This window comes from Haemaphysalis longicornis, unplaced genomic scaffold (assembly GCF_048455015.1).
Source record: "Haemaphysalis longicornis isolate Haplotype H1 unplaced genomic scaffold, Haemaphysalis longicornis Haplotype H1 scaffold_5, whole genome shotgun sequence".
NCBI lineage: Eukaryota > Metazoa > Arthropoda > Arachnida > Ixodida > Ixodidae > Haemaphysalis > Haemaphysalis longicornis.
Genome location: NW_027526385.1, coordinates 151,792,427 through 151,807,322, shown reverse-complemented (window position 1 = coordinate 151,807,322; position 14,896 = coordinate 151,792,427). Strand labels below are relative to the sequence as shown.

The following is a 14,896-nucleotide window of genomic DNA, read 5'->3' as shown; positions in this document are numbered from 1 at the left end:
GCTAGCATAAGAAAAGCAAAAAAAAGTGAGACAAAATAACCGTTTTTCAGTAGCTCAAGGTACTTTTTTGCGTGGACACTGTAAAAAACTTCATCCCGCTCAGACTGTGACAGCCACCTTGCGAAGGCCACATCCTCCTTCAAGTAAACAAGAAGGCCGGCCTGTTTTGCAGAAGGAACTTTGTTCTGCTGCAATTTCACGTTCTCATGATCCGGTCTGTTTAGTTTCCAATGCCACAAGGAGACAGATAAGGGTAACTCGGGTTCGAAGCCTAGAACAATGCTTTTTTAAACTAGGATTTCTGCGCAAGCGAGATTACCGATTTATTAGAGCCGATTTTTAGCTCCACGGTTATAAGGAATATCGGATATAACGTACTAATTTACTGCCCCGATACTACTCCGTTATAACGAGATTCAACTGTATATCTGTTTCCACATCATGTTCAACTTCGCATGTAAGATAAACTATAGATACCAACACCCATCGAAGTGGACACTGCATTTAAAGAAGGAATAGCTTGAATTGTATAGGGGATTACAGCACCAAACAAACATTATAACCCTGTCCCTCTGGAAACAGAGGTGCACCTGAAAGTTGACCTCAGTGAAAACGAGAACCACCAAAATCGACACGCAATAACAGCAAAACGAAAACGAAAACAGTTCTTCCAAAATAAAAAAAAAAGGCAATGGCCAGAATGAAAGGCCAAAACCATCCATCGTCAAGAACTAAAGACTTTCATTTCGCTGAACTCTACCCACGCGTAAAGGTTTTACGTCCTATTGTATGAAAAATGTGTAGTGAAGGCTAGCTGCCCCGTTCCGCGAAAAAAAGCGTCGCTATCGTTGTAGTTGTCGGGTCAAGAAAATAGAAAATGGTCGCCGCTGTAAAGGGTTAATAGTAGAACACGCTAGTGGTTCGATGAGATTTGAACCTTGGTCAGCACAGTATTATCTCTGTGCTTTCGTAATGAGGCGTCTCTCCCTTTATCTATCTCTCTCCCAATTGTGCTATCTCCGCACGTTTCCCGTGCAGAAGAAAAGTTGTTATTGTTTCTTGGCGGCACACACGCTTGGGGGATTGGCCATGAATCGAGAGGTTTGAGGGGCTAATATACTGACTGCACAAAATTCACAGAACTTAGAATTGGAAGCGCTAAAGTTGTCGAATGGAGGATGCCTCGCGAAGAAACGAAAGCGATGGATCAGGCCCAATGATCGTGTTGCAGAAAAGGAGCTGGGGGGAGTAATCCCCCCCAAAAGATAAAAAAAAAAAAAAACGAAAGCGAAGAAAAAGACGCGAATACAATGTGACAGCGAAGGACTTTCTTTTGAATAGCAGCACTCTTCCACCTTCAAAGCACTCAGAAGGCTTAAATGCCCCAATAATTTTCATTTATTGTTTTTGTTTTAATTGTTATCTGGACAACGTTGTTGAGTTATTAGTGTTTTAAATTATTGCTTTCGAATCGCTAGGTTAGGTGGCTACGTGAGGTTAGATGAAGAAAGGTTGGCAGACCCGGCGTCTCTTGAGAAATGCCGGTGGATGAGCGCTTACTCAGACAGACCGTACCAATAAAGGCTTATATTAAGACACAGCGTACCAATAAAGGCTGTTCATCATCATCATTTGCACACGCGTATTGCGGACACCACTGAACAAATTTCCCGAGCGGGCAGTCGATTTAAAAAAGAAACACATATTTTCCTTGACACCCTTCCTAAAGCGTCAGGGAAATGCCTTACGCGAGCTCGCAGTATGAGACTCTCTCCTGCATTTTATATTCCAGCCCACCGCTTTTCCCCTGCTATTTCCCACCCACACCTATCATGAACCGTAGTTTCTCGCTACCTCTAGGGATGTTTAATGCTGTTTCAAGAGACCCCCAGTTGTTTTTATTTCAAAAAGCTTCGGAACGCTCTGACAATTGGCGGATTCTCATTGCGTATGTAACTTGAGCACCATCATCATCACCGTACCAGCACTGTGATCACAGGGCTCCCGAACACCGCACAACGAGGCTGTCCGTGGGACAACATGCTCTCCAAGTTCTGCTCCGAGATGCCCTATGTTGGCATGGTGGTCTTCCTCTATGCGGTAAGCGGAGCGCTCTTTTTGCAACGATTCTCCTTCCGCTAGCAACTAAGTGGTCGTGATCACGCAGTGGCTGGGAATCATGAGCTGCCCACTAGGCTTATATCAGCGCTCCCTGACATGCTCGCAAGAAATATTGGCTACCCATCCCTTAACAAAACAGCGAATAAAGAGCGCAACCCAAAAATATTAGGGGCAAAACCCCTTAGGGGGTGGGGCTGTTGACGTTTCCTGTCGTCGTCGTTGTCGTTGTAATCGTCGTTCATCTCGTGTAGTTACGGTACTGAAACACCGGGACACTCGTTTACGCCTCGCGCTGGAGCGCTTGGTAAAGTGCACTAAAAATAATTAGCAGTGGCTTAGCTCGGCTATGCCAGAATATACGTAGCGGTAGTTAAGGTTCAGCTGGTTATTTCCTGGTTGTCTAGGATCAGCTTGATTATCATACTTACTGCTGCTTCAATGACACACACACAGTATACGCATTATGGGACACAGGTATATTTATCAAGCGGGCCCGGCGCAGCGTCACCAATCGTCCCAGAGCTAAGCTGGTTCCACAGACGCCCGCCAGCGTTGCTGCGACGCACGAGCCATCGGTTCCACACCAGGCCACCCCTCGTATGATCAAGTGGACCGGGCCACCGCAAGCCGTGCTTGCGCCGCACGGCTCTCCAGGAGCCGCGCGAAACCGCTCAATCTCCGCCAGTGTAGCTCACGCTACAAAAATATCAGGACACTCGTTTACTCCTCGCACTAGAGAGCTTCGTGGTTCAAAGACAAGAGACTTTTACAGCAAAGCTTTATACCTGTACCCCTGAAAGGTTTCATCTCCACACGCCGTGGTGGCTCAGTGGCTAAGTTGTTGCGCTGCTGAGCAACAACGCCCGTGTGTACGAGATTTCGGCGCACGTTAAAGATCCCCAGGTGGTCAAAATTATTCCGGAGCCCTCCACTATGGCGCGCCTTATCGCCTGCGTTGCGTCGGCGCGTTAAACCCTACAATCAACCAATCGTTTTCATCTCCGCTGGCGAAAACGCGAAGGCGCCAAGAATACACTTATACACTGCATGCTTCGCGCTCCCCAGGCTTCACGTTAGTGGATAGGTGGCCCGAGATTTTTTCCATCATACGACTGAATTGTGTGCTGTGTTGCTCCAGAATTGCCCTACTCCTTGACGAACAACATTGCACGATACCTTTTTACGGTACTTTTAATGGTTCAATCGCAGTGGGACAGGTTTTCAGGTTTGTGCGTAACACAGACTCGGCACTCACGGCGACTCCTGCAGGCCGAAGTCAAGCTTCTTTGGGATTGCTAGAGTATGGGTGAATTTTGTATCCCATTCTGCACTCATTCTGGGATACAATCTGCGCGCGCACACACACGCACGCACGCACGCACGCACGCACGCACGCACGCATGCACAAACACACACACACACACACGCACACACACACGCACACACACACGCGCGCGCGCACGCCGACACACACGTGCGCGCACACACACACACACACACACGCACAAACACACACGCACACACACACGCACACGAACACGCACACACACCGAATTACCTTACCAATTCGAGTCACAGTCCGGGGGTTAAAAAGAGTGTCACCTTCACCTTGTGTTGTCAGAGGGGCACTGGCTACCACCCGGAAGCATCAGAGATAGTTGTTCTAATGATAAATACCGCCGAAAAGAAGGGGGGGGGGACAAAGCCGCCCAGATTGCCGAAATGGTACGGCATCCTAGATCTAATCTGAAGGCGTGGGTTTGGGCCCACTCTGGACGCGTGTTTTTCCTCCCTTTATTTCCTATAAAACAATTAAAAATGTTATAGACTGCGGGCCTTTTCTGTATTTCCTCAACGAGCCCGTCATTTATATATATATATATATATATATATATATATATATATATATATATATATATATATATATATATATATATATATATATATATATATATATATATATATTGTAAGTGTGGGTATGATGGGTGTGCGTGCGTTTGCGTGCGTGCGTGTGCTTATAAACGTTAATTTTCTGCGGAATAGGCAGCCTAAGTGGTTTCTTGTGGACGCAGCTAATGGCAATCGTTTCGGTTCTTTCCCTGTTGCATGGCTGTCACTTTTCTGCTGCAAATTCATTCACATTTTCTCTCTCTTGTTCTCTGCGCTCAAGGTGGCCAACTTCCTGGCTTTGGTGGGCGAAACGACATACTTCCTGGCGTCAGTTTTCGAGAAGGATGCAGACAGTGAGTTAATCAGCATCTTAATGTTTCTCCAGTACTGAAATCAACTGGATTAAAGCGAATATATCACCGGTTGTTGATTCCTCCATTCGAAGGAATTAGTGAGGGTTAATAGAAAGCGCCCGTGTTGTGTACTTCTTAAGTCTCTTAGCGCTTTAAATATTAATCAGATTCAATTATATCAGTTTTTTGTTCGACTGGAGAGCCCAAGATACGATGACAGAGTATTCAGAGCACCCCTGATACGCTCCTTTTTATATGGGGCCTTATGGCAGCGAAAATTGAATGACACGTCTGAGGGCAACGATGGTGTATCATTCCAATCTTCTCGGCGCGCATGCACCACTGGGGCACCTTTTAAGCCTACACTGGCTACAGTCAGTCTACGCTTAGTACACTTAGGCCAATCAACGTGACGTCGCCCATGTGGCTACACCAGTGGAGGCATAAAGAATAGCCATACTTCCATCACCAGGACCAGGATCGGGCTACTACAGCCTTGTTTTTTTCCCCATGGACTAAGGAGCCTGATGACCTTCCCTTCATTCCAAGATAATGATATTGGTGACGATTATCAAACCACTCCTTCACTTGATGAGGAGCAGGAGTTGGAGCTGGTGGTGATGGCGTCGATCGCACTGCATCGTTACATGCGCATGCACGGGGAATTTTCCGGCGGGCAAATGGTAGATCACACTCAAAGCTAGTCCTAGCTAAGAAAACATGAGAGATAAAGAAAAGCGAATTTTCAAACAGAAATGTGATAGCAGCATATAACCCCTCAACAATAAATATTCGAAGTTATTTAAGCGTAGCCGGGTCATTTCTGGTTAAAATCGGAGTGGCGGGACTTTGTTAAGTACGCACGGTTAAATTTAGTGCAGGGGGCTAGCAACGGTTGAAGCCCTCAACGGTTTCACCGGTTGAGGGCTTCAACCGGTGAAACGGTTGAAGCCCTCCGTGCTTGCTTGCGCCGGAGTCTGGGTGCCGCATGAGGAGTTAGAACGATGTCCCTCCCTCCCCCCCCCCTTTTATATCAATTCTCATCTGGTCCGTAATCTTGATTAGTATTTAATCAGAAAGTCACAGCCTCTAACAGAAAAATACGTTTGAAACAAAGTCACAGTCCCTAACATAAACAGACGTTCTGTTTTCAACACAGAAACTTTTTAATTCTTCCTATATTGCCCTTGTTGCAGAACTGTGAGGGATGGATACATCTGTAAATTGTGTATATTGACGCCAATGCTGACGCAGTTGTTCTAGAAGTCAGTTTTAGCGCACAAACACATTCGTCGTGTAGTCAGACCGACCAATAAAAATGAGTGCTTAAACGTTTTCGCCGTTCCCTTATATCTTGTTCGACGGGGATGGCAGAATTTATTACGCAGGTCATGATCTATCATCACCATCATCCGACGCGTTAACCGCTAAAAAACGCTCCAGTTCTTGTCTGCTCATTAATGAACTCTTAGTGCTACTTGTTGCTCAATTCTACCGCTGCCATTCAGACTTGTGTATGCCTGTTTACGAATCAACTACGTGCTACACCACGATGGACAAAGGGTTCATTTTCACGCACAAGTTTATTTCTGTGCGGCGAATAAGCAGGTTAAAAACACAAAAGACTTAAATGCCGCACCGTAATGGAGGATTCCCTTTACGGCTTTGCCACAGAAAGCCACCACTCTTGACAGCGCGACTTCATAAACTGGCTTGGGCACAAAAATGATGCAGCCCCGTCTAGATAGGATGAAATAATACATAGCAGACACATCGACACAGAAAACAAGGACTTGCCCTTTCAATTCGGCAGGCACATCCTATCGGTTATCTTGGTGCTTTTGCGCTTGCTCCTGGCAGATTTCTGTATCTGCGAGTCCAGTACCCCACAGGCAATGAGCTTCAGCGAATGAGAGCTTCTTCAAGCGCCTGCTCGAATAGTTTCAAGCAGGGTTGCTTCAGGCGCTAGTGACCGGTCACTTAACTGCTTGCAATGTTTCTCTCTCTCTCTTTTTCTTAGAGCCAGACTATCCCCGCACGGGCGTGTACGCCTGTGTGCGCGTGATCACGATGGTGATGTGTGCTTGGTGGATCAGGTCGGCCAACCAGGCAAGTGACGTCGACAGCAGTAGACAGCCTGCCCATTGTCCCCTATTACAACGCAGCTTATTCTGTTATGCTTTTCACCCTTTTGGGGAGGCAGTCGCAGATATGAAAAAGAGGTGCACGACGCTTAGTATGGATGCCCGTCTTATCCGCTCAAAGCTTCATCTAGCTAGCTCTACTGCGCATGTCACTTCACAGATATCACCTCCCGTAAAGTTTCATACATCCTCACGGCCACCTATTCTGAAATGCCTTCCTTCCGAATCACTGGTTTTTAATTTCCGTCCGAGTTCATCCCTGTAGTTTACACACCGGGGTGTCTGAGTGATGAAGCCGTTGGGATACTTTGACGACGGCACAGGTGTACCTACCGGTCGTAACAGCTGTGTTTCTGAATAAGGCAAAAAATGAAGGTGGATGTGTCGAGATTTCGGCGCGCGTTTAATATCTCTACGCTTTCTAAGTTGTATCACAGCCCTGCACCGCAGCGAGCTCCATATGCCCGATACTGCAGCGGTACCTCAATTTGAATCGGCATTTGACGTAAGTGAAGCGAAGCGACTAATTATGGCGGGGGGTAAAGAAGGTACTTTTTTTGTTGTACAAAAAGTGGCGTGGACCAATCCGTGCTTCCTGGCGTCTTAAAAAACACGCATGCGAGTGACGGCGAAAAATTAACTCGCCTGAAATCACACCAGTTGTACTTTCCATTTACGCGCCTAGCTCGACGTGACATTCAAGATAGGAGCCGTCAACGTTTCGGGGTAAACGTCGGTTGGCGAAGCTTCACGACCGGTGCGGAATTGTGTAGAAAGCGACTTCACTGTATAACTTCATGAAGAGAACACTCGGAGAAACAACTACGAGCATAGCAATGAAATTTTAGGTGGAGGGGTGTTAGATAGAGCTCATGGAAGTCGAACCATGTCCCCAGTTCTGCCACTCGGCCTTCCCAGCTTCAGGTTTGCACTTGACCGACTTGGATATTGTGAAAGCCAAGTGTGGGCATGTGTGTCGCGTCAATGACAGCCGGCAGGTAACTTCTACAAGCGCGTCGTTCCGGCGGTGAGTGCGAGCGTTCTTACTCTGGTTGCAGGTCCGTACGACAAGAATGAAAATCGCATTCGCGTGGATCGTGATCCGGGCTGTGGCCCACGCGGCGTACGCTTACGGACACGTTTTCTATGAGCTCTTCCTCCTGGTGAGATGTTTTTTCCACTGAACTTAGCTTGCATTGATTCTTAAACCCGTTCTCGATAAGGGCTGTTTTGCAATTTTCTATGAAGACACGCAGTCATGTCTGTGTCTTCTACTCTGCTTAGTCTTTCGCCTTCCATCGTGCTCCTGCCTCAATGCATCTTTTGGAATACGTGTACTTCATGCATGTGAAAGTCTTCAAGGGGCTATGAAGACAAAACCCAACATTGTTCAGTTTGAAAGAATGGCCTTTGGTAACTCATTCAGCTCCATTGAAGCCACAAGAAACGCTGCCTCAATAAAAAAAAAACGCACAAAATATTTAAGAACGTACCCATTTCGCACCAAATTGACGTAATATTGACATAAGTGAAGAATTATAGGCCAAAATTAACCATATTTTGTAATTTCTTTGACTGCATGTTAGCATTCAAGCGGTGCAACCACACGGAACTTGAGACCCACTACGGTCGCTCAGGGATGCTTATCGGCTGTGGCTTTGGTCAGCTCCAGCCAATCGCCCGAACAAGATTCTGTGATGTCATAACGACTTCGCCAGAAAGTGGATAGGAAGTCGCCACTGCTTCATCTGTTTTCCTTTATCTCCCTGATTTCTTCGAAGTTCGCCATAGGATCGGTGCCGTTGTTATCGGAGCGAGCAGTCCTTTTAGCGACTAAAGTGGCATTGTGGGTTCACGAAAGTGTAAATCGTGACGGAGTTTAGAGTTAGCTTTGTGTAATTATCTATTTAGTGCCCGGTACTCCTCTTGGTGCTGTGAAGGTTGTCTTGGTTTCGAAATCTCTTAACGTGACAGTTTACATGTGCCCTTAACGCGTTCCCTAAGCGCTACATTTTCATTTGTTGGAATATCATCTATGTTTCTTTCAACCTTGTGCAGCCGGACCCCCTGGTCGACTTCTGGGACCATCCTCGGACGGTATGTGTGCGCACTCATTTTTAAGACCTAATGCATGGTGATTTGCTGCGATGCCCAACCTCTGGTTTTCCCCCGCAGTTCTCGCTTGAAGTACAAACTTCCAGCGCAACGGCGTGGCTTCTCGGTGAGGTGAGTATAGACTTGCTTCAGCAGAGCTTTGCATATGATGTCCGTGTTTACGCCCGTGCGACAAGCCTTAAGCAGCCACGTCGCAGACAAGTCGGTGCTGTGTGAATGAAACTCTATATACGCGGCAATGCCCACACTGCACGCATGGTAAACGGGAAGAATGCATCTTCCGACCCACATCTACCACCACCACCAGGAATATATTGGAAATGAGACAGAGATCAAAATACGAGCTGTGCGTGGAAGCCTCCAACACCTACAACACAATTATTTGTGGGGGGTTTAAAGGGGCACCGTCCGGGGAAGCCCCCGGCTTTAGGTCTTAGCTTTAGCTCAGCTCTTTCAGAGCCGAATGCACCTTAGGGAGAGTAGACAACTGGGTGGACGAGAGGGATTACTTCTGGGGCAGGAAATGTACGTGAAATGGGCGAGCTCGTCACCTATCATGAAGGAAGGGGCCGGATGCGGGATATCTCCACCTTTCCGATGGTAGTTTGCTCTGAACTAGACCCCTAGAGATGAGACGTGAAACCAGTTCGGAACCACAGTGGACGAATCTGTTTGGGTTATTTTCTCGAGAGCTGACCAAACGGCCAGCTCTTTAGTTTCTCGCGTTGTGGTGTGTGAGGCTATTTGCGGAGCGGTTGACATGGAGTTGGAGGCTGGGCACTCGCAACATGTGTACACACTGGGCGTGCCACTTGCCTGAAAGGTGATTCCGCAGAGGCGCTTCGTTGTACGGGCCTACGCTGGGCGCCCGTGAAGCAGTTCGGCCATGCTGCTAGCAGCAAGGAGCGTAAGCTGAAATAGTGAATCGCCAACACAGCGGTTTATAAGCTACTCACAACAGTAGAGGGCTGACGGTTGAAGACCAGCGCCACGAATGATCTTCCAAAACCGGATGGTCCTCGAAGTATCTGCGGCGGTGTTTTCACGGCCAACGTTAGCTGCGGTAAGCTACGGTCGGAGGTGCTCTTGTCAGGAACCGTGCCTGATGGCGAGTGCCTATCACAACGGCTCCCATGGCTCAGGCCGTGCGGCGGTAAACCGGTGCCACAGGCGGCCCCCTAAAAGCCAAAGATCCTTTCAGAGGGCTCAAGCGTGGCAGGGTCCTGTCCGTAAACCTTGCTCTGCGGGAGTGGTGTCCGCCGCAGCCGTCGGCAGCTGCCTCTGGGAAAAAGGGCCCGTCGGGAGGCGCGCATGCCCGTTCTAAGCAATTGCCCGGGCCACCGCGCACAGGTCTGCGCAGGAGTAATCGCACAACTCATTCCTGGTGTGCGTTAGCCTGTATAGAAAGATAGAGAACCAGAAATTACTTCATTGTTTGGCCAGGATGGGGTCAGGGGTGAGTTCGGTTGGAGTCACTTACTTTGCTCTGCCGCCCACGGCAGGGAGCTCCTGGACCTTGCCGGCGGCCTCGGCCATCCGGACAGCCCAACGCTGAGACTCGGCGTCCGAGCTGAGCAGTACGATCTCCCACTGCTCGGGTGTAGTTATCGTTCTTGCTATATCTCTGGTGATGATAGTAGAGCAGACCTAGAGCATGTGTTTCAGGTCAGCCCTTAATGTCGAGTTTTTACATGCGTCCCTGCGTAGTTCTGGATAGTGACTATACTGTACCGGGTTGAGGTACATCCCTGTCTGTAGTAGTCTCCATCAAAGTAATTGTTTTGTCTATTGTTTTGTGTGCTTTAGGGTATTTCAGCCTCCATAATCGGTAATGATATATGATCTGTCTTTAAGTGGCCACATTTAGTTGCCGGTTCTTCTGGGCTAGAGCTCACCTGTTAGTCCGGCTATGTTTGAGCGTCCTCATTGCCGGATAGGGCTGTGTGAGCTGGTGCCGATATATTTGCACTTTTCTAAGCCTTGCTCCACTGTATCCGTCCACAAGTTTCAGTGCTCCAGCTCATATACGTACTCTCTCGAAGTTTCTGAGTACTGTTTCGGAGTCACTTATTGTATGTCTTGCTTGGGTTGATGCTAAGACCAATGCAATGACAGCTTCTTCCCCAGTCTCAGGTCTGCTTGCGTGAACTGATCCTGAAGTTATCAGGTTGCTGTTCCCGACAACCGCCGTTATTGCCCTGGCGGTGCGGTCCATGTAGTCAGAAGTGTCGACTTTTATCGCGTCCTTTGTCTTTTTAAAGCGTTTGTTAATAGCTTCGGCTCTTTGCTGTCTGCGCCCTTGGTTATGCACTGGGTGCATGTTGCTAGGTAAGGGAGGAACGTGCGCATGCGCTTGTCCGGCGGAGAAAGGTCACTTTATTTCCATGTTGCGAGTAAATCAATTTGGGGGGGATATCAGCACATATCTTCCAATCTCGCTTTTTGTGAGCCGCTGCAATGGGGAGTTTCCTTGTGCTTGAATCAGCTCGTCGAGTACATTGTGCACCTCTAAAGCCTCGATTTTTTCCGGCGTCGTTACGGCGTCAGTAGGGTTTGCTTTTACACTTTTTTTAAAACATGATGTTCATCTTTGTTCTTTTGTCTGTCTGAGGTGAGATGAATATTGCTGTCTAGAACGTCCTACAGTGCACGAGGACCTGAATCATTCTGATTAGATTAGCTTCCCTGATTCCTTGGTGCGCATTTGCGACTGCAGAGATCAATCTGGTCGTCTGAAATACGCTATTTCCTGCATTCTGATGGCTTCGTTGTTATAATAATTCGCATGAATCCGTAGTTCCAAAACTTCGATCACCGGCACTATTGAGCCCACATATTTCTGAACAATATGCGAAGCGGAGATAGTTTGCATGCATATCTTTTGACGGGTTCAGCTAATTCGCCATTAGGAAAGTTTAAATACTCGCCCATCCCTACGCGTGGACCACAAGCATACGTCAGCAAGTTTTTTCCCCGTTTTTTGAAACTACTTTTACGCGTTGCTCTTTTGAAGCGTAAATCATTCAACGCAACCGTGCCATTTGCCACGTTTTCTGACTCCAACAGTCGCCGCTAGTCGTGAGTAGACTCTTCTACTCATAATGGCCTTGAAATGTTCGGTTGCCTTGGAACCATAAACTCGTGAAGATGGCGCGTGAAAATAATCGTGACTCTCGTTGAACGCAGCCCCTTGAAATGTAATGCGTCTCCGTTTGCTACCACTAATAATTTATAAGCATGAAATCTTCACTAAGCATGCAATGTTTAAAACCTCATAAGTTGCTATTTGAAAACTGCTTTTCGTTGTGTACTGAATACCGACGCTCTTTACACACGTTCAAAGAGAATCATGAAAGCGTCGCGGAACAAGCCATTGCTTGTGACATGTTTTAGACTCACTTGACGTTAGAACGAATTAACCTTACGGTAAATCTTATGAGTTGTCGGAAAAATTTCGGCGGGACGAATTTCTCACGTGTTCTCGCGTGATTGGCTGCGGGTCCGCTTTTTTCGTGGCGTTCTCGGGCCACAGAAAGCCACATTACGCCGAGTAGGAAATATTTCTCACCGGAACTTCTCCTGTACCCCTGTTGGCAACCTCTCAATTTCTGTTACATGCTGTTTCTTAATACGAAAGCCTTATTTAAAAATTGGGAGAATCGGCGTCGTTGTCATTGCAGTTGTTGTTGTAAGGGAATTGAACCGGGTCTCCCGAGTAGGATCCCAGTTACCGCCGCGGTGGTACAGCCCGTTGCCGGCGGCGGAATAGAGGTTAGGCTACTGCCTGTCCATGACTGTTGAACGTGATGGAACGTGAGTATGACAGGTACGCGCTTGTCGTTTACAACCCTGATTCAGGAAAATCTGTGGCGGGAAGAGTCGCTAGCCTCTCTGCAGAATTAACACCAGCAGACGAACATACGAAAGCGTGGAAATAGACGCAAAGCGAACGCAGCAAGGAGGAGCCTGTCGAAGTATTTCGCGAAGAAATACATAGAGGAAAAAGCGCGCAAGGAGACGCAAATACGATGTAGAAGTAACGAGCTATTTGTATAACCGGGCTTTCGCATTCAAAGCACGCAGTTCCCCGAGAAATCTTTGTAATAAGCTAATTGGCAAGTCCTGGTATACTCGTGGTGCTTGTAAATGTTGTCGTGCAAGTTCTCGGGCAAGTGTTCTGTGTCCTGTACGCAGGCTTTTGTCCTATCGAGGATGTACGCGTTCCACCGCCTGGCGACGGCCCCCGCCGAATCTAAACTGATCCTGGAGGAGGAGGAGTACAAGCAGCCGGCTGAAGTAGGGGAGGCTGTCTTTGGCGACCAATGATCCACACTGATGTTGCCGCCTGGGATGATTAAAGTGTCATGAGTTTGAGTCTTTTCAGCACGCCTACTGACTCCGTTACTGCCAGCCTCGAGGCGTGGGATCGCAAGCATAGGTTTTGTGTAGTTACTTGAACTGGATAGCGTGGTGATATAAAGGGGTATCGTATCTTGACAAAAAAAAAATAGAACAACGAGGAGTACACCAAAGTCAAACGAGTGTATTTAGGAATCCTCCCCTAGGAGGTTCCTGACAGCCTCAATGTACTTACCAGAAAAGAAATTATTTCAAGATGGACGCCCACTCCACACCCTCACGGCAGTCTTGTTTAAAAACCCCCAACCGCGTACAACGTATATTCGAAGATGTACCTTTTGTGAAAAATTGCTCGTCCCAATCTTTATATCTGGACGCGCTGCCCGATCGCAACTCCCAACACTATACTACATTCCATGTGACGACACACACGCACACGCACGCACGCACGAACACACACACACACCCGCACGTGCAGGCACACACGCACACACACGCACCCACACACACACAAACGCACTCGGGCACAGCGCACACGCACACACGCGCACACGGGCACACCCACGCGCACGCACACGCACACGCGCACATTCACACCCGCATACACGCGCATACGCACGCACGCCCGCACCCGCACACACACGCACACACTCACAAACGCACGCACGTGCGCGCACACACACGTGCACGCGCACACAGGCGCACACACGCAAGCACAAGCACGCGCAAACACGCACGCACACATACATACCCCTCGCATACACACGCACTTATGAGCACGTGCGCACACGCACGCACAGACCCACACGCAAGCATGCACGCACACACTCAAACGCACGCACGCAGACGCACGCACACTCGCACGCGCACACGCACGCAGGCACGCATGCACACACACGCACGTACACACGCGCACACGGGCACACACAAGCGCACACACGCACACACCCACGCACGTCTGCAGATGCACACGCACTCGCGCACGCGAACGCGCACACGAACACGCATGCGCACGCAGACACTCGCGCACACACACACACATGGGCGCATGCACACATACACACGCGCACACACACACATGGGCGCATGCACACATACACACGAACACACGCACACACGCGCACATACACGCACACGCACACACGCGCACACGCACGTATGCACCATACATATATGCGCGCGCACACACACATGCACGCACACGCACGCACGCACGCATTCACACACACGGACACACGCGCACGTGCACACACGCACGTACACACGCACGCACGCGCACGCACACGCACGCGCACACACGAACATGCACGCGCCCGCACACACACGCACACACACGGACGCACGCACACACACACGGACACGCGCACGCACGCGCGCACATACACGTACAGGCACACAACACACGTACACAACACACGCACGCACGGGCACACGCACGCCGCACTCACGAACGCGCACACGCACGCATGCTCCACACACACATGCACTCACACGCACCTACAGACATGCATACGCACGCGCTCATGCACGCCCACTCGCACGCGCACGCGCACGCACCCGCACACACGCACGCATGCACGCACGGAGGCACGCACACACACACGCACACGCGCACGCACATGCAAATACACGCACTTGAGCACGCACACAACACGCACGCATGCACATGCACGCGCACACAACAAACACGCACAGTACTCACACGCACGCCGGCACGCACCCCCGCATGCGCACGCACGCAAACGCACACGCACGCACGCACACACACGCGCAAACACGCGCGCACGCGCACACGCATGCACACGCACGCACAGACACTTACAAACCCACACACACGCGCGCACGTACGTGCACGTGCGCACACCCAAACGGACACGCACAGGCGCTTCACGCGTGCACACACGGACACGCGCA

General features: G+C 49.3%; 1 protein-coding gene across 1 annotated transcript; it reads left to right on the top strand.

Moving 5' to 3' along the window:
- Positions 1-1,995: 1,995 nt before the first annotated feature.
- Positions 1,996-12,949, top strand: LOC144139940 (uncharacterized). Its single transcript, XM_077672164.1, has 7 exons — positions 1,996-2,100; positions 4,292-4,364; positions 6,385-6,473; positions 7,567-7,671; positions 8,567-8,605; positions 8,684-8,734; positions 12,818-12,949. The coding sequence occupies exons 1-7, from the start codon at positions 2,041-2,043 to the stop codon at positions 12,947-12,949; spliced, it is 549 nt and encodes a 182-aa protein (XP_077528290.1). The 5' UTR covers positions 1,996-2,040.
- The last annotated feature ends 1,947 nt before the right edge of the window (positions 12,950-14,896 follow it).